General features: G+C 37.3%; 1 protein-coding gene across 2 annotated transcripts in view; it reads left to right on the top strand.

Annotated features, from left to right (window-relative positions):
• The window catches only part of NHLRC2 (NHL repeat containing 2), a 35952-nt gene extending 16924 nt beyond the window's left edge, over nucleotides 1-19028 (top strand). Inside the window, exons 6-11 of one of the 2 annotated variants that reach the window (XM_065638951.1) lie at nucleotides 3940-4033; nucleotides 4486-4717; nucleotides 5175-5297; nucleotides 6352-6561; nucleotides 7688-7913; nucleotides 10737-19028. In XM_065638951.1, coding sequence (XP_065495023.1) covers nucleotides 3940-4033; nucleotides 4486-4717; nucleotides 5175-5297; nucleotides 6352-6561; nucleotides 7688-7913; nucleotides 10737-10993 — 1142 coding nt within the window. In that variant the 3' untranslated portion in view covers nucleotides 10994-19028. Of the gene's footprint in view, nucleotides 1-3933; nucleotides 4034-4485; nucleotides 4718-5174; nucleotides 5298-6351; nucleotides 6562-7687; nucleotides 7914-10736 lie in introns of both variants that reach the window. The other variant, XM_065638950.1, reaches the window with a different exon arrangement.
• Nucleotides 19029-24718: the final 5690 nt, after the last annotated feature.

The following is a 24718-nucleotide window of genomic DNA, read 5'->3' as shown; positions in this document are numbered from 1 at the left end:
GAGGAACCATTTTTCTGGACAGCTCAAAATTTGAATTGCTCTAAACATATGTTGCGTATGTCATATGACTCCATGATGTAGCAATGTAGATTTAGTTGGACTACAAAATGCTTCTTATCTCTTTAGTAATTCTGTATGCAAAGTATAAATTCAAAGATACTCCATTCAGCTTTGGAATGCGTCTGCCCTCATAGAAGTTCAGTTCCATGGAATATCATGTTAGAGATATCTTTGACACAAGACAGTATTGTCTGCCTTCTTTTCTTGAATTAGATCCTAAGTGTACTTGTAAATGGTAATTATTTTTTATTTAGAATGTTTGAAGTTTCAAAGGAAGTTTCAAAGACAGGGCTGAAGTAGAAGTGGAAGACTTATTATAGGGTTTAATTCCTGTGTGAGGTCTATTTAAAGAGAAAAAGTCTTTTGAGAAATATGACATTAAGAAGTTGCAGTGAAGCAAGACGTTACCCAGTCTTGCTTTGGGAGAACATCTGAAGCTCACTGTTTTCTTCTGTATAGTGTCTGAGTGGATCAACCAGTTTCATACTACTGGCAGAATCACAGAGAGGGACAATGGGTTTAACTGAAGTTTTCACATGTCCTAACATAATTTGTGTACGGGTTCTGTCTTCCCTAGGCAGTTTTTATACTTACTCTTAAACTAGATTTTGTTATTTTTCCTCTAACCATTTGAGAGAAAACTGAGGAGGGATAAACTTTCAGAACTTTTGGGTTTTGTGCCATCAGCCCAACAGACTTGATTTCCACAGGAAGCCAGTTAAACAGCTGACTGAATGCTCTGATTCCGTATTCCAAACCAAAACTAGGAGATTAAGGAGTTTATGGTTCTGCTGAATAGTAATAGCAACAAAAATTTTTAATATTTCACATGTTCACTATAGAAATAGGTCAAGAAATTAGATATTTACGTTAGTATTTTAGTATAAACATGCCTTGGACAGAAACATACGAAGACTAAAGTCTGAACATAAGGATGCAATTGGAGTTGTCACTGAATATCCAACAGTAATCCCACACAATTTAGTTTGACAGATACTTTTCTAGTAAATTGAACTTCCCTACCTCCTGACAAAATGGATGATGATTGCTTTCTGCAGTAAAAGGAAGCATTTGGATTAGCAGAGTTACCATCTTAACAGATGTCAAACTTAGTAACATTTTGAAGTCCATGATTTGAAATGCCCTCTATAAAAAGTTATGGTACTTGTACCTGGATTTATGATTTCTCATTCTTTTTGTTCTACAGTCTGTAGTCTTGTTCTGTGAATTAAATGTCTGCTCATGATAAAGGAGTTAAAACTACAAATCACATTTCTAATCACTACTTCAAGTACTAGATACTGTTTTTAATGCAGAGTTCCAGATGCAGAGTTGCTGAAAATAAACATCCTTGACAAGTCTTACAGTGTCTTTGTCAAGCATGTGGGGGTTGAATGAGACACAGTTTTTAACTGTTCTCCTTTAGTGCTGAAAGTGCTTTCAAACATGGAATGTGGGTGCTGGGGGTCAGGGAGGACCGGTGCTGAAGTACCTTCAAGTGCTGTGCTTAGATAGGAATGAACAAAACACCTAACCAGTCTTAGCTTTTTCTATAGTTATAGTGATGTATCCCAACGCTAAATAATCTAAACTAGTTTTCATGTTAACAAATGCTGTCATTTTTGCTTTGTATTTTTTTTGAAGTATTTACTGCCATTACAGTCAGAAAGCCTGACTTAGAAAACTTGGGAAAGAAAGAGAAAATGTTTCTTCGTAGTCATCATTTTTAGCTCCCTATTGTATTACACCCCCTTAGTATCTACGTCCAAGGATTTTCCCTTGATGAGAGGGCAGGTGTGTTAACTAAGGAGAAAAGTTCCAGAAGCATTTTGTTTCATAAAGGGTTATGCTGTTTGTATGATGCAACACTGTGTGAAATAGTGACAGGTAGCACAGGGAAAACAAAATAAAATCAATTTTTACTCCTCCAAAAAGGATGATGCATACTTGTAACAGTCCAGACTCATGGTGCAAAGGCATTCCTTTGGGGCTTTGCTTTCTCTGTCTCACTGAAGCAGCACAACAATTTTCTGGTTGTTCTGACAGTCAGATTTGGATTTAATTTGCCAAACTTCCGCTGACTTAAGTGAAATCGAGACTTGCATTCACACATGTGCATAGGCAGTGTGCCTATCTGTAAACTGCAGAGTGTATTGTGTAACTCTTTTTTTTTTTTGTGTGTCTCTTGAGTTTTTCCAGAGGATGAGTGTACCAACAGACTTCTTCCTTTTTATTTCTTTTTTTTTAGAGATAAAATTAGTAGAAAATAATAATATTTTCAAACTTAAATATATTTAGAAAATGTCAGTGGTGCCAGCCACAAAATGCAATTTTGATTGCCAGGCTTTTAATTCCCAGAGTGGAAGTAAGCATGGAGTCCCAGACAGGGAAGCTGGAAGTGTGGGCAGTCCTGGCAATGGAATCTCTTCAAACAGATATTGCTGTTGACTGGTATGAAATAAAGCCTTTTGTGTGTGTTCAGATTGACTCACAGTTCATGGTCAGCAGCATTACTGAACTGTTTAAAGTTGTGTGTGTGTGCAAGCAGGACTGTGAATTCTTAAAACACAGATACATAGCAGAGGCAGATTCTGGAACAGAATATATAACGTATAATAACTGAAGAATCATATAATATGGAACACCAGTGCATGCAGATCTCTAGTTCATTATTAGTGAATCTTTATAACATGAGTATATCACATTTGCAAGCCATACTTTGCTTTGATGTGGGCAGCACTAAAGATAAGAAAGCACATACCCTAATAAGGAGAAACTACACTGGATTTTTAAAACAGCTCAAGATAGGTTGGAATGTGGTGCTTAACTGAATAAATTTAAAAATTTGCTTTGTTCTTTTATGTTTTTTAGAATAAATTCTTTAAAAATAAATTCTTTCCATTCAAGGATGATAAGGAGTTATGATAATGATGGTATTACCATAATTTTAGCATGCTAATTCTTCCTGGCCCCCTTCTCCTGTGAGAACAGTACAAGGATGACAATGGTGACATGTCCTCAAACTATTTAATCCTCAAAGAAGAGTTTTTTCTGTCTTTTGTTTCAGAACATAAAGAATTAAACTATGTAGTGTCAGGACCATTGTGTGATAAAACATTTTAGCTGTGCAACTATAGGCAGCGGTTTTCTTTTTCTGATTTTTTATATTTTTTTTAATTGAAGTTCTGACATATTTTCCACAATTCAGTATGCTTGTGTTGTTTCTATGCATGCATCCATTCTCCTTGTTCTAATTGCCATTCAGTAGAAAATATTTAAGTTGCATTAAAATTTATGATGGTTATGGTGCTCTTACTTATTTTTCCTGTCTTGTTCTCTAGTTGAAGAAAGGATCTGCTCTCTATTGGTCTTACACATTCAGTAAAATTTGAAATTAATATCGATACTTTTTGCCTGTGTCTCACATTTGATAAACCTTTCATTGTGCAGAATTAGAGTAAGAAACCTTAACAGGTGAAACATGGACCCAATACAGATTGTTCAAAGTATTGCCTTTACCAGGCAGAGATACTGAAAAAATATTTTGTTTAGATCTTTGGGAAGAGTACAGAAGAAAAATAGGAGAGAGTTCTTGGTAGATGAAAGACATTCTCTCTCTCCTTCTTTTTCTTTGTTTTTTAATTGTTCAGCTTTGTTTGGGTTTGGTTTTTTGGCACCTTTTTTGTTATTTTGGGGTTTGTTTTTGTTTTAGTTGTTAGTGGTTTGTTTTGTTTTGTTTATTGTTATTTTTCCCATGGCAGAAGGTGAGCTGGAGTAGGGGGGGCAGAGGGTTGGTTTGATGATCTCTTTGTTTTATAAAACATTCCCAAAGATTTTTCTTTTCATCTGTTTTTATACATCAATTTTTCCAAGTTTCAGGGACCCAGGAAAATGATGTTTTATGGATAGCAATGGCAGGCACTCATCAGGTATGGGCCCTGATGCTGGAAGGTGGAAAACTACCAAAGGGAAGGTAAGCAGCTGTAATTAGAGATGTGTGAAATTGCTTTTTGTCATGATAAACAACTTTCAAACCCCAAAGAGAGATAATCAAATTACACTAAAAATATTTTTTCTCAACCTGTACTTAGCTTGAAGCTTGCTGCTTCTGTTCAGACTTAAAAGGCACGTGTCCTTTAAAGTTGGGCTGCTTTTTCCCACATCTGTTAGATGAAATGAAAACTATGACTTGGTAAGGTACTTTGTATAGTTGACTGTTACTTTTCATTGCATTTGCTGAATTATCTAGTGATAAATGGTAAACTGAGATGAAATAAAAGTTAGCACAAAGGCATTGAATAATTCCTTGCGCTGCAGTACAGTTGGTTTTGTAACTCACAAGTGCTTGTCCTGTAGCTTCTGCTTATGTGTAATGTCTGAAGTATTTCAAACTCATTCTTGAACTTGTGTGCTATTTTCCTTTAGTGATTTAAAGAAAGGAGTCTGCCTTCGGTTCGCCGGGAGTGGGAACGAGGAGAACAGAAACAACGCATACCCGCACAAGGCAGGCTTTGCGCAGCCTTCAGGTCTCTCTCTGGCTGCCGAGGAACCATGGAACTGCCTTTTTGTAGCGGATAGCGAGAGCAGCACCGTGCGAACCATCTCTCTGAAAGACGGAGCAGTGAAGCACCTTGTAGGAGGAGAGAGAGATCCATTGGTAATCACTTCAAACTCCCCCACACTGCCCTACTAGTATTCCTCAAGCCTGACCTGGAGGAACCACTTTTGGGGTGAGAGGGTAAATCAGTTTCCGTGGCCATCAATTTCTTAACTTCACTGCTTGGAATGCAAATGTGTGCAGGTTGTGACGCTCAGGTTGTAGTACAGATTGTTGCTCCTCAGATAACAAATTACTTGTTTTTGAAATAGCCAACTTGATTCAGCATTGTGTGGTCATTAAAGCCAGCTGGATTCATATTGAGAAATGAAATGTAAGAGTTTCCATTTCCATGGTTAGCATCCACACTTCACATTTTCAGTATCCTTGTTTTTAAGTTGTCTTGATTTTTTAAAATTTTATTTTAAGTCAGTGAATTTCCATTTAATTACAATCATTTAAATTCATGTCGTCATTGAGTAATCAAATGTATTAATTTAATAAAATACTTTTTCAGAATTTGTTTGCCTTTGGTGATGAGGATGGAGTGGGCATAAATGCAAAGCTGCAGCATCCCTTAGGAGTAGCATGGGACAAGGAAAGAAAACTGCTCTATGTAGCAGATTCCTATAATCATAAGGTAAGCATATAGTGGCTTGTTACATACAGGCTTTGCAATTTGTACTACTGCAAAGGATTATTTTGGGAACATACAGAGTTTGTGCTTGGTTCAGTTAAGCTGAGTAAATAAATGATACAAGTTCCTTTGTGGGTTCTTTTTCTTTCCTTCCTTCCCTTATGGGTATTTACCATTGTTTTGCTGTCACATGCTGCCCTGTTGATATGATGATCCCTTGGGGAAGGTGAATTTAAAGTGCCAAGTTACAGTTAGACTAAAAACCTTTTCCTTATATCTTTCCCAAGATGCTGAACTAGGGCAAGAGAGCTGGGAGTGCTTAGTCAGAGATACTGCAGGTCTGATAAAACAGGGAGTACAAGAGGACTTGCTTTTCCTTTAAAAAAGCCACACAAGTTATGAGAAGTGTTATGGGTTGCCTCCATGGAACTCTGAGATTAGAGGGATTGTTTTGTGTGATTGTTCTTATGTGATGTTGTACAAGCTGTTGTGTCTAGGAGGTTGTTAACTGTACATTGATAAATGCATTAAAAGTAATTTATTTTGAGAATAAATTGATAACACTAAATACTTATTGAAATTTATGTGGCAAATAAAATTTTGTTTCAGGTACCGTATAAAACATTATACGCTTTTTTGCTATTACTTTAAGAAAAAAAAGCTCATCTATTTTTAGCAAAAAAATTATATATAAGTTAGATTGCCAATTTTATTATGCTATTATTATTTTGCAAATGTTTCTAGAAAGGCAACAGACATAAGTAAAACAAGTTAATTCAGCATACTTTTATAAGAGAGGGGTAGGTGCCTTTGAAATTGTGAAAGAGAACACTGAATGAAGACCAAAGGAAAAAGTAAAGTCCAGTAAGGAATGGTGGGGAAAAAAAGATGATGATGGATGTCATTTCATAAAGTATAACAGGACACACACTTGGTAGCTAAGGTACTCAAAGTTAGTGCTGGCTTCTGAAAATGTGGGGCATAAGATAATGCAGAACTTCTAAATCCCGGTGGGGTTTTTTTCAGATAAGTTTTTTTGTGTCTTTTTAAATCTTAGATTAAGGTTGTAGATCCCAAGATGAAGAACTGTGCTACCCTGGCAGGCACAGGAGAAGCAGGCAATGTTACCACTTCCAGCTTTACACAGTCAACTTTTAATGAACCGGGAGGTTTGTGTGTTGAAGAAAACGGCCGCTTGATGTATGTTGCAGACACAAATAATCATCAGATTAAAGTGCTGGATTTGGAAACAAAAATTCTTTCCATGGCAAGTAATACTTATTAAACAGGCTGATAGTGGTGTTTCTTGATATAAATTACTATTACAGACTTTGGCAAGTAGTATAAAAATCATATAGGTACTAAACTTTTGGTGTACAGTAGCTATGTTCACAGAATGTGATGATTTGGCAAATAAACATTGCCTGTCAGCACAGTTGTTGAAAGCTTTAGTCTTTGGAAAGGCAACTATTGCATGAAAACAAAGAGATGAATGATTGTCTGGAAAATAACAATGCAGAAACATGAGTTATTAAAAATACATTCCAGTTTTTCAGTATGAAAAGCATTTCATGAGCAATTGCCAACTCCCTTTATAACAAGTAGACGTTGAAATAGATCACCAAGTGCTGTAATTAAGCCATAAGAGATGGTTTTGGGAGGTCAGTGACTTAAAGCAGGATACATAGCAGGCTTCCAAGTTACCAGTTCAAAACCACTGTCATAATTGAGCACTGCTGTATCTACTTATAAACATGAAGGCAAAACAAATTCGTGCTTCTGTCCATCTTACAATGGCACTATGTTGTCATGTTTTCGTGTGTGTGTATATATATATATATATGACATAATGGTCCGGCTGTCTTGTATGTTTCTTATGTCTAGTAGTACATGATCTTAATATGTGTTTAAATTTTCATATCATATAACATGTTAGTGACTTTTCTGGGAAAATGTCCTTTACTGTGCAATCTGCACAAAACTCTTGGATTTTGTTACCAAAGCATGCAGTTTACTGCCAAATTAGAAGAAAATACCTATAAATTTTATTTCTAGAAAAAATATAATGCAACCGTTAAAATTTTAAATTAAAGGATACTCTAAGTAGTGGATGTTCTAAAGTAGTTGTGGATTTTATGATTTTGGTAGCAAATATGATTTTTATTTCGATTAATCAATGTTATCTTTTCCATTTTAAAAAATAATTTTGTCCTTCCCTTTTTCTTTGTCATTGTCTTGTTGTTGCACTCTGTCAGAAAATTTCCGTACAATAACCATATTATTATGTTAGTTTTCCTAGTCCATGTCAGCTTGGAAACTGTGATTGTATTGTGAAAGCCTATTTGCTTTCGGTGCAAACAAAAATAAATATTTTGTTTGATTTCTACTGACAGTTGCCTATCCTGAATCCAGAAGTGTGTGATGTTCCAGATAACCTGCCTGTGCAAAAGGATAAAGTAACAAACCTTCCAAAACTCCCTAAATCTGCACCAAATGTTCAACTTCCTTCACTTACTGTGGCTCCTGGCCAGACAATTCAGTTTTTATTAAAGTTGACTCTTCCTCCAGATTCAAAACTGAATGAAGAAGCACCCAGTTCCTGGTTTATCACAGCAGAAGGTAAAGTGCCTGTGTTGTTTTATCAGTTGAACAGAAGTAGGTACGATACAGAGTGGGTTATATCGTGACATGCCAGCGATAAAAGGGGTCTCAGTCTGATGAATCAAAATCTCCCTTACAGTCCTGTATTCACATTTGACCCTGTCATACAATATATTTTATTTAGAATTGATACATTTAACAGTTGGAAGATTAAAAAAAAGAAAAAAAGGACCTGATAGGCTGCTTTTCACTTGAATTAATACATGCTGCGTTATTTATTTTTTTTTTAAAACTTCTTGGAACAAGCTGCCAGTGAGGGCTTGCAGAGGTACTGATGCTAGAACAGTCAAGCTGTTTGCTCCTGAGATGCCGTCTCCACTCTGTCTCTATGAACAGCTTATCCCAGCCCTACCGTCTGGTTCTGGGAGGAAGCTCACCATGAAGCCAACGCATATTCCTGAAAGAGATTACTTTTTTTTTTTTTTTTTTGTCTCTTCCAAAAAGTATTTTAGGTACTTTTATACCTAACTACTTTGAACCTTCCTTGTTTAATCCATATTTGCGTATTTCTGCTGGAGTATTTCTATAATAAGGCACACTTTCTTATGTAAGAGGTAAATTATGGTAAGTCAAGGCAGCAGAAATGATTGCCTTGTCTTGCCAGTTCTATTGCTGTGTGACCTTGGACAATTCTTTCAGTCGCTATGTTCCTTAGTTACTGTGAAATGGGAATATTATTATTATATTGGAATAATGGAGATATTAGTTCTTGTTATGGCAGTTTCCTGAGTCTAAATTAATCTAACTGAAGTGGTCTAAAAGAGCACGTGGAATGTGTTCACGTGGTGTGCAATGGGAGTGGTTTTATTCTAGCCATTGTTGCCATCCCTTAGCCTGGAGATTACTATGCTCATAACACGACGGGTAGAATAGACTGTGTGAGTGTTCCCTAAAATTCTCTTCAGTACAAAAATAGCAAAGTTATCTGAAACGCCTTCTTGCACAGGCTGACCATTGGTGGGTGTTCAGACAGGCTGGTCTGGCTGTACCCAAAAGGGAAGATCTTTTGGTGCCCTTGGCAGTACTACATGAAAGCCAGCATACAAAATAGCCCATATTTTTCCACATTCTTTGTGGACTGAAACAGTTTTGCCTGGTTATTGAGTTACTCAGGTGTGACTCATCTGCTTTAAGTTTAGTACCTTTACACTCTAGGAGAAAATTTTTTATCTCACTGGAATGTCAATACTTGTAAAAAGCATCCTATAGTAGGTGCTGTGTGCCTAAGTAAAACTGCTACCAAAAACTAGTGTTCTTGAACGTGGAGGGAGGACACTTGGCACTTGGACTCTGTGAGACATTTCTGAATCTGTTGATAAACATGTTTTCTGTTAAACTCTGGGCACCCTGAAGTAAGTGATGCATGGCACAGAGAACTGTTACCTCTTGGAGGAAGTGAACAAGAGACCCACTAAGGCAGTGTAGAGCAGAGGAAAGCTTAATTGACTGTTTAATGAGTTGCTAAACAGTTTTTTAAAAAAGATGAGCCCCGAGTGTAATTTTCTTTAGTTTCTGTGTCAAGTTTTTGATGTTGAAATTGCACCATTTGCACCTTCAATAGATTTTTGAAAGCAATAGAGAGAACATTTATATTTCAGTTATGTTCACTCAGTTGTTGCACTGCATTGGAAAACATTTATTTTTAGAAATGCTGCTGGATTTTAAAATTCTACTTATTTTTAGTAATTGGTCTCTGGCTGAATTTACATGCCATACTGGCTTTTACAGTGGTAAATGCTTGTTAATAGTTATCCCTGCTTGCAGATGCAGTTAAACTGATCTGAAAATAAACATCTCCTCCTCTTTTGACTGGTCTTTTTTTGGCCAGCGTTCAAATTGTCCCTGTAGTAGCTTAATGAAATTGATTGCTTTTAAAAGCAATCAGCAAATACTGTACAGGCAATGCAGTTTGTTTATATCCCTCATGTTTTAAAGTAGTTTCTCATCGCAGATTGTGCTTTTGGAGTACAAATAGACTATTTCCAGGAGAGTCAGCACACTTTTTGGCCTACAGAATCTCGGAATATTGTTGAAGTGAAGATATATGTGATAGCTTCAAGGGTTAGTAAAATTGGAGAATGCAAGCAACCTAAATGCAACATGTCATTTCAAGCTCATAAATTCTAGAACCAACTTTTAGGTATTTTCTGAAAAATGCGAAAAAGAGCACTTCATCCATCTCACAGTAAAATAAAGAGTACAATGCAATGACCTAGGTATGTGTATTGTGCAGTTCGTTTTTCAGTTCACATACTCTTTAATATTTAAATAAATGTGAAACTCAAGATCTGTTGTAAGAGTCAGCCTGAACATTGCTGAATTGCAGCAGCCTGCTTGTAAAACTAGCACTTCTGTTTGGAAATGCCGTAATTTTCCTTCAGTTTAGTGCATTTATGGCAGATAACTTACCTGGAGTATTAGACTGCTGATACAAATGTATAGCAGCTGTTAATTTAAGGAGCTTTGTTTGCATATCTTCGAGTAAATTCTAATATCCTCTTAAGAGCATATAGGACAAATTTCAGATCCATTGCATTTAAATAAGATGTACTCTGTATATACCTATATACCTGTAGTTCTCTATCTTTAAATGACTGCTAAAGAAGCATTTGTAAATTACTTTTCTTTTTTCCACAACTGGAAAAATCAGGAAGGAAATTTTCCCTAGTGTTGCATATGGAAAGAAAGTCTATGTTGTCCTATAGGTAAAATTAGTGTTTTCTGTAGGTTTCAGACATGGTCTTAAATACCCTAATGATAAAATTTGTTTTTCTTTTATAGATAATACCTGGTTGCTTCAAGGACAGTGTCCATCTGGAGAAATAAAGGATGTTTCTTGTCAAACAACCATTCCCTTTCAGTTACCCAGGAGATGCCTATCAGCTGAAGCTACCCTGGCTATCAAAGTGTGCCTCTACTATTGCAGCAAAGGTAGCAGTGCCTGTATGATGAAAGGAATCTCGTTCAGTCAGCCTTTACAGGTAGCTAATACAAACCAAGGCAGCTTGACTCAAGTTGAAGTGATCCATACGTTTTGAACCAGCTAACCCAGAGGCAGCTGATTTCTTACTTTATTTTACTATCCACCATTTCTGTAGGAGAAAAACTTCTTTCTGTTGTTTATTTTCCTGGAGCTTAAGACAAAGCTAAGAAATTATGTACTTGGTAAAATGAAGTAGAGTTCCCTACAGCTTAACGTGAAAATTTATCATCACAACCTCATTTCTTTTTATTACAGTAGCAGCAATAATATTGTAATACTCTAGACTGTTGCCAATTGTGAATATATTGGATATATACCAGGCTAAGCAATGAGCAACAGTTTTTAGAGTCCTTTTGAAAGAGCTGGTGTTAACTTCGTGATGTTACTGTAAGAAGTTCTTTGCTCTGTACGTACTGTTGAAAGAGCTAGATCATTTTGGACTAACACTTATGAATTCCTTTTGTGCTCTTATTAAATTTTAATAGAATGTCAAAACTAACAGCTTCTTTCTCCAGGCTATAGAAGAAGTATCTTGCTTATTTTTCTGCAGTAGCATTTATGACACATGTATTTTGAAAATACATCTTAAACTAGATGCAGCTCTAATTTTATGCAAACTGAGTGTTTTGCTTAGCTAGAAATGACTGCCTTATATGAAAACATAGTTTCATGGAAAAATTTCTGTGAAAGGAAGTGATCAAGTTCCTACAGAAGAATTTCATGCTGATTTCTAACAAAGAATGTGCCTCTCTAATCTGTAGATATATAAAGAAAAAAAAAAACACAAAACCATGCCGGAGTTTTTCTGATACATACCAATTTACATTTTATAGTAAGTGGTAGATAATGGTTGAATATCGAAAGTGCAAAAATTAAATGTCAACCATTTCAAGCAGGGTGAATCACTTTCTTTTCCTACTGTTATGATTTCTCTGTAAAGACTTGACTGAAGACTTCTGCCTTGCAAATACATAATATTAAGAAGAATATTATACTCTTGAAGTATGCTTCAGAGTCTTTCGAAGTTACTATTAGTGCCACGATTTGTAATCGTGGCTGCTGAACCAGAACTATACATTTAACAACAGATTATTTGCATTCATGTTTAGAGGTTCTGAGCTTTTGCTAGAAAACTGGTAGCCTAACCATTGAGTAAGATGCTTAGAAACTGTAGTACAAAATTCTGCCTTTGGTGGTGAAGTGTTTTGCAAGTTAAATTCCTTCAATTTGCCATAGTAAGTAGCAGGAATAGGGAGGGTGGAGTGTCTCTGCAAGTTTTTTACTTGAAGAGTTTCCACAGTGCCTAAGTGGTAATTGGATTAGGATGTGTGCTCTGGTCACGAGGATCGGTTCTAAGAAGATGATTTTAAGTTTGAAGGTAGTATTTTTACATATATTATGAAGTACAGCAGTGAAGAATTTTTATATAATCTTTTCTAAAACAATCACCATTGTTCCTGACACCTGTCAGTAAATCCCTAGTATGATTTGTTGTTGCTCTTTCTTACCGAAATGTTGGTCATGAACCCGAGAGGCTTTTGTTTTAAGGGAACCATATGGACTGGTGTGGTTTTTCCTTCCATTGAAATGCCAGTCTGTCTGTGAGTTCTCTGTAGTACCAGAAATGGTTATTATCTTACCTGTCAGCAAGGCAAGGCCTGGGCTATTCTTTTTCTTGCATTTGTTTTTTAAGCAACTTTTTTAATGCAGTGTTTTCAGGTCCTTTTGTAAGCCTCTCAATTCTCACATGCCATTTTGAAGGAGAAGGCTTTGCTGCTTTGTTCACAGATTGCAAATGCTATCGGAAGGATGAAGGTAAAGAAACTGATTTGGGCATTTATCCTTTTTTTACACTTTAGTACAACTCACTCTTTCAGCATTTTTTGTTTGTTTAACTTCAGATAGTAGCCAGGAAACCTTAGTTCAGCTTCCATCTAGCTCACAAATTTTCTGTTGCTTACTAAAAAAACCAAGCATTAGTTTCAGAAGCTCAGAATAACAAACCAAACTGTTACATTTAACTTGAACATAAAATTCAGCAGATGGATTTTTTTTCTCTCATTTTCAACTAGGACGATATTATATTTGTCTATTTCAATTGGATGAGATCATAAAATTCTGCCTGTATTCCAGTATTAAAAAAAAAAAAGTCAGCAAATCTATTTTCTTATTGTCACTTTTGAATTAATGTATTACTGTAGGGGAAAGACTCTGTATTCCTAACTTTATTTAACTGTAGTGTTTAAACTGTTAAAATTGTTATGTTTAAATATAGTATTGTGGATATGTTTTCTATCTAAATGTACATATATAAATGTGTGTTTAAGTGTCATATCCTTTTTGTTTTCAAGTTTCAAATTTTAGTCCCTGTATGTGGACACACTCAGAACCACTACGAGCTTCTTGGGAAGGGTGATAGTCGATAGGAGGAAAACTGTTGCATAAGCATCAAGCTGAAGTCCAGGATCAAACTGTAAAGGACCTTTGAATATTTAGTTGTAGCCATATTTTAAACAATTGTATTTCAAGGAAAAAGCTTCAGCTTTACTAGTGGAGAACAGGAATATATCAGTTTTAACCGTTTTTTTCTTTATCTTTTAAGTCCATGTTTTGAGGCAAATGACTGAATCTTATATAAACTAGGGAAGAGAGGGGTGATGGACTGTATCTGTGCTACTGTTACTCTTTGTACAAAGCGTCAGAGCATTCCTTGCTGCTGCACTGAAACGCTTTATCCTAAAGGAGAGGCAGAAGGTGTGATGCCGTCTCAAAAAGAGACCCAACCCACTATTTACAAAGAAAAGCTGTATATCCAAAAATGCTTTCCCCCCACATCCAGTAAGTCCTAAGCCCTTTTAGGCAATAACCCCATTAGTTTACAAGGCAGAGCTGCTTTTCCTGACTCGTCTTAGTGGGTTTCACATGGAGACACTGCTCTGATCATTCTCCTTCATCGTCTTAGGAGCAGCTGACTCTGTGCTCCGGTTCTCCTGCTCCTCACTCAGTCTGTGTGTTCACTGTGATTGGCCTTTAATCCTATAGCATAACGCAGCGTTTTGTTTGTCCAAGGAATAGCATATGCGTTCCCGGAGTCACTCCTTCCACTTTGCTTGTGGTGTACAGACATTCGAATGTTCTATAATTAGAAAAACAGGGGGTTTAAAAGCTTATAATGTTTAGAGATACTATTCCCATTGCTTCCCCCAGGCTTTACAAGATGCTTTCAGGGTAAAGCAACAAGTACCATGAATGTAACCAGACAAACAAGCAGAATGACATGCACAAGAACTTTATTTCAGTGAAGTACCAGAAAGCATCCTCAAAATATGATTCAGAAAAATAGAAAATGTTATTACTCTGTCTAAATACTGAAAAATCAGCTATATTGATGACTGCTCTCTCTTTGTATGTTTGTTAGTGTTTCCTGGTATAAAAATTCTAAGCAGGTTGGTATGGCTCAGCACTCCCAGATTTGTATCTTACAGTAAACGTAATTCAAGGCCTTTTCAAAACATCTTTCTATTGATTTTAATAGGTTTTGCATCAGATTTCAATAAAGTAATAAATCATTATAGCAAATCTCTAAAGAATAGTGGTCCTGGTTGTATTATATAATTGAAAAAAGTTTGGTGGCATTTGTAGCTTTTAGTTGTAGTGTTTCCTTTTCTGGAACAGCTTTTTGTTTTGAATATGTTAATAGTTCCATGAGAAGTTTTTAGAAATTTTATTTAATTAAAGTACAATATGTTTCATTAGACTAGGAAAAAGATAATGTAGTTTCAAAGAGGAAGCAGGATGTGTTTTAATAGCTTTTTCATGATGTTTGAATTCAGTAGTATCTTTCTGTAGTTTGTTCCCCTCTGAAGGACAGGTAGAGATGCTGACTGTATAAACCTAGTGATGGGCACATATTTTATGCAGACATTTTTAGTTTATTCCTTTTTGTATTAGGTTCTCACACACCATTTTGGGCTTTTCTACTGGATGCACTTCTTCGTAGTTCGTGTTTTGCCTCTCGTGTCTTTCACTTGTAGAGCATTATATTCGTGTAATGCTGTGGTAATGTCACGATACAAAGCAAGTGCAGACCAGATGAGTAATACATGAGAAAGTAGTTTTATAGCCTCATGTAAATGCCTTATCTCCTTAGCCTCAGAAAAGGTGCATATGGCTTCCAGTACATTGTACATATTCTCAGTGCACTTTTTTTATTCCAGTGGGCAAATCTTGTAGCTCAAACCATGGGTAAAACTATTTTTTGTGAGAATGTCAAGAAAAACATATTCCTTATCTCTTGCTCAGAGGAGGGGGATGATCAGAATGAAGTGACTTTCCCTCTCAGGCAGGGGTGTGTCCTTCTGTTCCTTTAATTATTGACTATTTATTTTAGAAAAGACAGTTGTATTATTGACCACAAATTATCTAGAATTTTTGATTCCTAGTGAGGTTTTCTACATACATGGAAGCTTTAAATATCTGACTTTGTAGAGTTATAAGTGATATATCTAGTGGAAAATGGCTTATGGTTTAGCAGAAAATAGAAGAGGTTCTTATGATCTGTAATTTTTTAAAATCACTGTTACTCATTAATACTTACCTCAGTGACTAATTGCAGCTCAAATTCCTCAAAAGTGTGTTCATAGACTCTGTATTGCAACTGAAAAGTCAGGTTTCTTCGTTGTATAATGTGTGAGAGATGCTGTGACATGTTGTGTATATGTGTCCTCCAGACTGCGGTTGTGCTACCTGAGGAGAATTTACCATGCACAGCAGCTTACCAACCACTCGCAGGAACTCTCCGCTCTAATCTGCCAGCTCAGTTGTTCATATAATCAATTAAAATTACTGATTTATAGTGGCAAAGATTTAGTATTTAGAATTAATCATTGTAATTTTCGTTTAAATAGGTTTGTCGTGGATTAGAGGAGCTTCTCTGTCCCAAGCAGGGAAAGTATGAGAACAGTGGCAATTAGTTGGAGACAGTTGTTGAAAATGTGAGACCTGGTTAATTTTTAATTAAATCACCACATCTGTCTTTGTATTCTGCAACAGATCATGAATTTGGAAATGGTATTTCTAACATGTTACATTCCATTATGTTCATGTAACCAAATTTGACTACCGTCTTCCGTCAGAAGCAGCTGTTCTTACATTTTGTAGTTTTTGTACTATCACATATAAAATCCCTTATTCTTTTTAGGGACTAGGATTCCTTCTTGTTAAGGATTCAGCACTCCTATGATTGAATTTCCAAGTTTATCTTTGTTTCTTTGTCATAATATTATGGGGGATTTTGGTTGGGTTTTTGGGTCTATCTTTTCCTCCCATAGTTTCCCCAGGAAGGAAATGCAGCCAATATCTTGTTACCATGGAGGGATCCAAGTAGGATACTTCCCTCCAGTGGCTGCTTGCCTCTCCCTTGCTTTAGGAATGGGGATGTAAATAGCAAGTCCTGTAGGGCTGGGATGTAAACAGCAAGTGCTATAGGTCTGTTCCATATAAAGATAATGTTCCCTGGCAGCTCCCTCCAGGAGGGTGCAGATGTGGTGAGGATTTTGGGATGAGTTACACCACGAGACTGATTCTCAGAATGGACAGACCTGGTGCATACTGGCTCTCTGGGCTTACCTGCTTCCTAGCTCTCGTCTGTTTACGGCCTCTAAAATCTTGCTCCATAAAGAAGGCAAGAATTTTACCCTTACTGTTACTGCAAAAATCTTCGATCACTTGATTTGCTAGTAGTCCTAAAATAACCTGGTAATAGTTACCGGATTCTAGGACCTATCTGGACCCTCTCCCATGATTCTAAGTAGCATTAGAATAAGATGATGTCCTCAGGTCAGCTTCATCAAGCTTTACGCTGGTGCAGCTACTGTGGAAATTTCAACCTTTACCTCCGGCCTTGTCCAGTGAGGTCCTGAAGTTGTTTCTGGGTCTCCCAGAGCATCCCGTCAAACTTGAGTAGCCTGTGGAGGGATTTTGATGGCTGTTAGTTTCAGGAAACTTTAATGCTATAAATTAAATACTTGGGCTATTAGGTCATGTGAAAGAGATCCTATTTTACCATCTTGTTGAAGATTGTGCTTAATTATTTTCAGAGGATAGCACATTTTTGTCACAGCTGAAAAACTAGAAACCTTGGCTATAAGTTGAGGAGTGTTTGTGCAGCTGTAATTACTTACAGCTTAGGGTACCTCTCCATTGCTTTCAAGTGTACCAGAAAGCTGGTTGTCCAATTGCAGGCCCTAGGGCTAAGCAGAAGAATTGCAAGTATTTTTCGAGTCTTGCCTAGTTCCTTTGAAACATTGTCAATTTTGAGCTAAAGAAATCCCACTTGTAAAAATCTGTTCTTAAGTCTACCTTAATTTAATGCTGTGCACTCAACATGCCTTAGAAAAGCAATATTCCACACTCTGTTTTCCCCCTTTTGACGAAGTATTTAGAAACTCAACCCATCTGGCCATTGTTAGACTTCTTGGAAAGCAAGATAATGTTTCCCGATTGATTTTACATTCATGTCGTTTAAAACTAAGAACTTGTTTTTCAAACTTCTGATTAAACTTAAATACTTGGTTTGGAACCATAAATTCAATCAATCCGTCCTGTGAGTTGCCTATATCAGAAGTGGCTTCCGGATTTTAAAAACTTAGAATCGATGGTAAAGTAGAGGAACAGAATCGCTAAATGTTTTATAATTTGAATATTTAGCTTCAAAACTATCCAATTTCACTTTTAAAGGAGAATGAGTGCAGTTAAAACTTTCTCTTCTGTAAATCATTACCACTATGATACCATTAATCATTGTATCATAAAAACCTGTGATGAACCTATGTGATTTTATAAAGAATAAAAGAAAATAAGATAGTTGTAAAACTGGGTGAAATCCACGTGCTCAAGGTTAGTAGAAAATACCTGCCCGATGTGACAGAAATTCAGCATTTTTGTTACATCATGCTGGCTGAAGGAAAAAATCAGTGCCTTGCATAACAATACTTGAAAGTGTTTCTTTACAGAAATACTGGAGTACTGATTGAAATAAGGTATTTGACCCTCATGGCTTGCAAGTTTCAGGGATTTTTAATTCTACTAATTCAGAACCCGTGAAGACTTTTCCTTCTCCTTCATGTTTTTTAATTAAGATAGAATTAAGGTGCTTTTTGCTCAAGCTAGTCTTCTTACAAAGTACTTTTTTTTCCCCTCAGTCTTCTGAACTTACTTCTGAAACTATTGTTACCTCTTTTGTACACTTCAGAACAAACTTGGCAGGGAGATTTCAAACAGCTTGTTGAAACTGTGATACGAGATGGAAAGTAAAACATTCATTGATCTAAAAGCGTGAGGGTGATGCTTCCTGGTGTTTGGGGGGTGGAGGGTTGGTCTTTGTTTTGGTTTGTGGTTTATTGGGGGTTGGTTGGTTGGTTTGTTTTGATTTTTTTTTTTTGTTGGCATTTTGTTTTCCTGGTCTACAGATCAGCAAAGATTCTTTAAATAGCAGAAGGTTGTGTGTAGAGGCAGCTGGGAAGTGTGAGGTTCTCTCACTGTGAAACCACGTAACTTCATTTAGATGCTGGGGCGTGTAAAGATCCCAGCAGTATAATACTAGTGAAGAAAGTCACATTTGAGCACTTAACACCTTGATAAATGCCTCCATATGGTTTAAGGGAAAAGACAGGGATTTTTTTTCTTCCTTGAGAACTTCAGTGTAGCTTTGTGGACATTGGAATATTTTTGTCTGCTCTTTGAGATACTAAACCTCTGTTTTTCCATTACGTGTGATGCAAAGCCTTTCAAATATCTGAACATTTAAAATATGTGTTTTATATTCGTTGCTACAAAATATGTGAAGAATTAAAACTGAAGGCACTTCATCTACAGCTGATGTAGATTATGTAAGTTCTTCACATATAGCATTGCCTCATAGCGTTCTTAACAATATTCATGGATTATGATCCTTTTTAAATAAAAGGTAAATGTCCTGTAATATTATGAGAACAAATAAATACACTGTAGAAGAAATGTCAACCTCGGATATCAATTCAACAAATAAACAGTGATTAAAGAATGTACTCTTTCTCCTGTGAAACCTCTTTTTCCTTGTAAAGCTTTTTCATGGAAAAATAAACATTAAAAATTTTCTTTCAAGGCTGGGTTTGTGTGTCAATCTTTACATGGACGTAGATGTGGAAGTTATGAAATGCATCTGCTTTAAGGGGTTACAGCTTGATTAAAATCCTTTCATTAACATGAACTATTCGTTTCACACTCCCTTTCCCACAGGGCCCTGCAGTCGTGGGCGTCAGGCGGCCATTTGGTGACCTGGGCATTGGTAAAACAGCGTGCAGTCCTCAGGACTCCCCAGCTTCAGGGTTACCCAGTGGTCTGAAAACAAGAGATCTGCTTTTATCCCATTTCTGCGCATAAGAGAGATGAGAAATGCTGTGCTGCATGAGTCACGGGCCTTCGGTTTATTGCAGAGACCCAGAGCAAGCTCAGCCACTGGAATAGCTCTCGCTGCGCTGAGCTCCTCTGACACGCTGCTTGTCAGCCGTATTACTGGGGCTAAACCGTGCCACAGTTTGCACTGTGTGGGGTGCCTGTTTAATTTTAACAGTTATGGTTGAGCCATATTTGAACAGCAGCTTCTAAAAAAATATAATTGTTTTGTTATAATTATTTTACTTGGGTTTTGCAGCTTTGACTAAGAACATATGGACAGCCTGTACTCATACAGGCTTCTCATGTGCACCAACACAACTGAGGACTGATACCACTGTACCTACAAAGCTAATCCCTTATTTATGCTGCTCGTTATGTTTTTATTGATGCAGGGATGAAATTGATACAAGAATGAAAGCATCATATGCCTGAAGTTCTTACATACCTACTATAGGTGAGCTCCAGCAATAGTAGTGGAGCTATGTTGGGTTTTTTTTTTTTCCTCCTTTGCTAAAGGTTATTCCTCATGTCTATTAATCTATTCAAATATTTAAAACATTTATACATACTACTTCTAAAACTCAGCTTTCTTTGATTTCCGTCCAGATTAAATACATTCATCTCAGCCTGATGCGATAAGTCTGAATTTGACAAATATTCCAACAAATTTATTTGCAATTTCTGTGTTTTGTTATAAAGTACATCTAAAGCTTCTGCCAAGCCTAACTCAGCTGGCTTAGGCGAGGTCCTGTGATCTCTCAGCATCCTGGTGAGCATTTGCCTTGGATCACAAAGCTGAAAGTTTACTTGCCTTCAGTCGTCACCTCTGAAAGGACACCTTCACCCTTTTTAGCTAAGTATTCTTAGAACAATAAGCCTGTATTTACACAGACTTTTACATTCTATGTACAAACTTACATGTGTTTTGCCACAAGTCAGGAAGCTGCGGAGAGATTTCTGTGGTTGCAAAGTCGCTGCTCTAGGAAACAATTAATTAGGTTGTTTCTAAAAGCAAGGGAAAGGAGCCTTTCATTTGAAATTTGCTAATGGGGCTGAGATATTTTCTTGTTATTGCAAGGGATTCAGCAATCTACTGCCAAGAGGAACTTACCCGGAGATTGGGTAGATGGGGCTTTCAAAGGCTTCTCTCCCTGCCCTGTCCTTCCCATCTGAAGTAGTTTCCTGTGGCTGTTCAATATCGTGACCTTGCTGCCTTGTATGATTTTTTTTTTTCATTTCTGCCTGTCAGCCTGGTTTTTTTGCACAGAATCCCACCAAAACCTGAAAACAATACATGATGGCTATTTTACGTGCTGCTACCTGTAGCAAAATTCTACCCTTGCTGTAACTGGGCTTTGAAGAGCCAGTTTGTTCTCCTTTGCCCTCTTCCTTAAGCACAACAGTCAAAGCAGAGGTGAGGATTTCAGCCTTGAAGCATGAAAGAATAGCTTTCTAAAGTATTGTTACAGCAGCACATGTTGTTTGTTCCATTTTTTGGAAAAGCATTAGCAAGTTGTAACCCTTAGTTTAAAAATCTCTCCATATTTTTCCTATCTCAGGCATTCCATTAAGCAGAGTACGTGGGCTTAGCAGTGCTCAGAGCTCCTAACACCACGCTGTGAAGAGTGGGCATCTTTTCCAAACACTGAACAAAGCTGCAATATTAAGGAGTAGTGAGATAGCAATGAGGAGGTTGCTTCAGTAAAACCAAATATTTAGTCAAATTTACCCTTGCACTGTATATTCACTTGTGAATTCCATCCACCATGGAACTGCAATGTTGTTTTTTGTCTTTGAAGCTGTGGTTGCAATTATTGTCCTTGAGAATTGAAAAGTCATTCTAACACTGTCTATATTTACTAAAGAGAAGGCAGCACGTCAGGTTTAATATCTTTTTTATACAGCGAGGCTTGGGAGAGCGCATCACTTCCCTGGCAAAGGCATGAACTCCGCATCTGAGATGACAGCACGCGTGACCTGTTTTCAGCAAAGCAGAATCAGCAGTTTCATGGTCAGCAGCAAGTGTGAGCAGTCGTTACACCTTCCCCCTCTCGCCTTGTGCACGGTGACACACTCATGACTTGACTAAAGTGGTGTTGTTTTCCAAGTTGTTGCTTGGGGTTGATACAAAAATACAGAGATCGCTGAGAATGAGAGATGTAACTGTTTTTCAGAAATTTAATACATTCGGCAAATCTTAATACATTCGGCAAATAGAATCACAGGAGAGAATATAACATTGAAATGCACCAAGCAGTGTGCAGGAGCATCAATACCTAAATGGCAGTTAAATCCAATGGAAATTTGCTGGGGGCTACTGAGAAACCCATCATTTAAATTTTTCTCTACGCAGTTGAGTGAAGAAGGTGGATTTAATTAGCATTTTTGCCATGCTCTTAGCAGTGGAAGTGCTATGAAGTGCTGCTGTTATTTGTAGACTCGAATCAAAGGAAGTTTAAGTTATATGGAAATGCATAAAATACAGGAAAAGTACAGAACTTTCGCAAGAGGAGTGAAGTAGGATAGGTGCTATATATATATAGAAGTGTAAGCATATTTTTCTAGCACACAGTGAGCTTGCTGATTTTAAAAATACATATTTTTAAATGTTAGTGGCTGGAGAGTCTCCGTAACTTTGTGACCTGCTTCTGGTCTATGTAAGTATATTGCCTTTCACATAGTTATGTATTTTTTCTTATACACTTGGTCTAAGGTCTCTCCTGCTTTCACATCCTGTGGTTTCCTAATCACTGTGATGCCTTCTGGGACTCTTCGTATCACAGTTTTGGTCTTGACAGTAGGAGGGACTACCTTATAATAGATATCTGACAGCAGGCATGCATCTGTTTTCCAAGAACAGTCCAGCTCAGATGAACCTGTCATAGTAATTGTTTTCCACCTTCTCCTAACATGCAGAAAGCTTGTGGAGTATCTCGTGCAGCAGCAAGCAAAAAAATGATCAGGATTCTTCTGGATTCAATGCATGTTGAAGCTTCTCACAGTCTTGAAGGAAATTCATATTTATGATTAAAGTGGTCCCAGGAAAGAGCTAATTTGCTATTTGCAAAAAAATCTCAAGTTTATGTTGTTAGCTTGGAAAACTTGTATATTTTAAACCGAGAAATGCTCGCAGTCAAGTAAAGAAATTATCAGAAAAAAATGATGAAGTTATTCTGAAGCAATTCTGACCTGTCCGCTTAACTGTATGAGGACTGTTGTAAACGATGATACGTCAGGTTTTTTCGTCAGCCAAGGAAATTAGGAAACTCCACTAGGATTGCGTTCCAGCATGGCACTACAATAGTAGATCTCAGCATTAAAGTCTACTGAATACTCGTCAGTTTGGGAGGAAACCCAAATCAGTACAAATTTTGACTCTATGATATAAACCGTGTGAAGGCTGAACCTGTAGGTGGAATAAATTTTCCTGCTTCCAGCTGGACGGTGGAGTTTATACATTCCTCCCAGGCAGCAAATAGATGCATTTATCCCTCCATTGCTGCACTCCTTTCGTTAATCTCTGCTGAGTTTCTTCTTAATAACTACCACTTGATCTTTTTCACTCTACCTTCATGTCTCTAATTAGTTCTCTCAAAGCTTGCAGCCCATTGACTATCGTTTGTAGCTGTTTTCACTCACAAAAGAAATGTAGTTTTTCCCATATTGGAAAAAAATATTCCTAACTTTTATATCCGTTTCCCTTTTTACGCTGATGAAATGTGCATTGGCAAGAGCTCCTGCTTCCTCTGTTTCACTTCTATATTACATCCCACTGATTTGGCTGTCCTGTGCTGACCATTGAAATTGCTCTCAGCAAGGTTTCTGATGATCTCTTGCTAACCAAATCTCCTCAGTCTCCTTGGCCTGCCAGTTGCCTCCAACACATGGCAACCAGTCTTTTAGTTTTGAAATTTTTACTTTGTTTGCTTCTGTACTTCCTTTTCTCCTGGCTCTCTGCATACTTTGGGAACTGCTCCTTCCTCATGTCTTTGGCTGAATAGTCCTTCTTGTCTTCCCCACCTCCGGCTTTTGGTGGGCATTCCCCTGGACTGCCACTCTTCCTTCCCCCTTCCCATTGCACACTTGGTCTCTGCATGGTACCAAGTTTAGCAACTGCCTGTCCTTCCTCACTCCTCCAGAATGGTCTCTTTCTACCAAGCTTAAGTCTCATCCTTTATCTTCCTTTGAAGAATTTAATGCAGCTGAAAACTCCCGATCATCTCTTCACTATTCCTTCATGTTATTCCTTTCCTTTATCAAACAATCCTGCTGATGACAGACAAGCCTTCAGCATTCATTCAGATTTCAGCATCTCACTAGGTCCTTGCATTTGGACAGTATCTGCACTTTTGCAGACTTTTTTTCCCCCATCTTTCATCTTCTTTCTCTAGTCTGGACATTTGTTCAAGGTTTTCTACCTCATATCTCAACATGCCATGTTAGTTAAGAGAATCTTGTCCTGCTCTTACCCATCCAAAATGTGACTATGTCAAGTGTTGGTTTTGTAGCCTGAAGGATGATGACTGGAGTATTTCTTGAATCCAACTGCCAGCTCTTCCTACTTGCTAGTAACAAGCATATGCTGCACCTCCGCATATTTCGATATGCCATTCACAGCATAGTCATATCCTGTCTGTGAGGGTTTATTAATTTTCAAGATACCAACTCCTGGCCCCTGATTTTTTTTCCTCTTTCTGCACCATTCTCCAGTATTAATCTTTTAAACCTTGCAGAAACTACCTCTGAGGCTTCCCTTCATTTTCAAAAAGATTTCCTCATCAATGCTGGCAAAGCCTTTCTTACAACACTGAAATGTTGTCAACATTTAGGGTGTCCTGGACTAAGATCATTAGCTCTGAAACCAACAATATCTCATTGTCTGCACTGTATCATTTGTTGCCTGGTGGTGTACATCAGTTGTAAGCTCTCAGTGGACCTTCTTCTCCTCATTTGTTTATACAACACCTAGTGCCATGGAGTTTTTCCTGAGAGGAACTCCTACACACTATGGTAATATAAATGATATTAACAGTGGTATGACAGGTTTATTTCCCTAGCAGTGCTTAATCTTAAGAAAACAGCTTTAAAAATAGGTTCAGAAGCCAGAAAAATAAAATAAATTGCTTCTAGAAAATTTGAAGTTCTGCTTCCATCATTCCAATGTCTTGCTCTTGCCTATCTGTTTATAGACAAATGTCCCATTGCTTGTCCCACTGAAGCTTCAGCAATGTACAAGAAATAAAGTAAAAAACCTTCCTGAACTAGGAGGATTATGTCCTTAGTCCAGGAATTCCGGAAGGGCACATGGAGTTCAGCTGAGCTGGACGCGTCTATTCCCTAACAC

This window comes from Caloenas nicobarica, chromosome 7 (assembly GCF_036013445.1).
Source record: "Caloenas nicobarica isolate bCalNic1 chromosome 7, bCalNic1.hap1, whole genome shotgun sequence".
In the NCBI taxonomy this organism is placed as follows: Eukaryota; Metazoa; Chordata; class Aves; order Columbiformes; family Columbidae; genus Caloenas; species Caloenas nicobarica.
The sequence above is the reverse complement of the archived record's forward strand: the minus strand, read 5'-3'. Positions and strand labels throughout refer to the sequence as shown.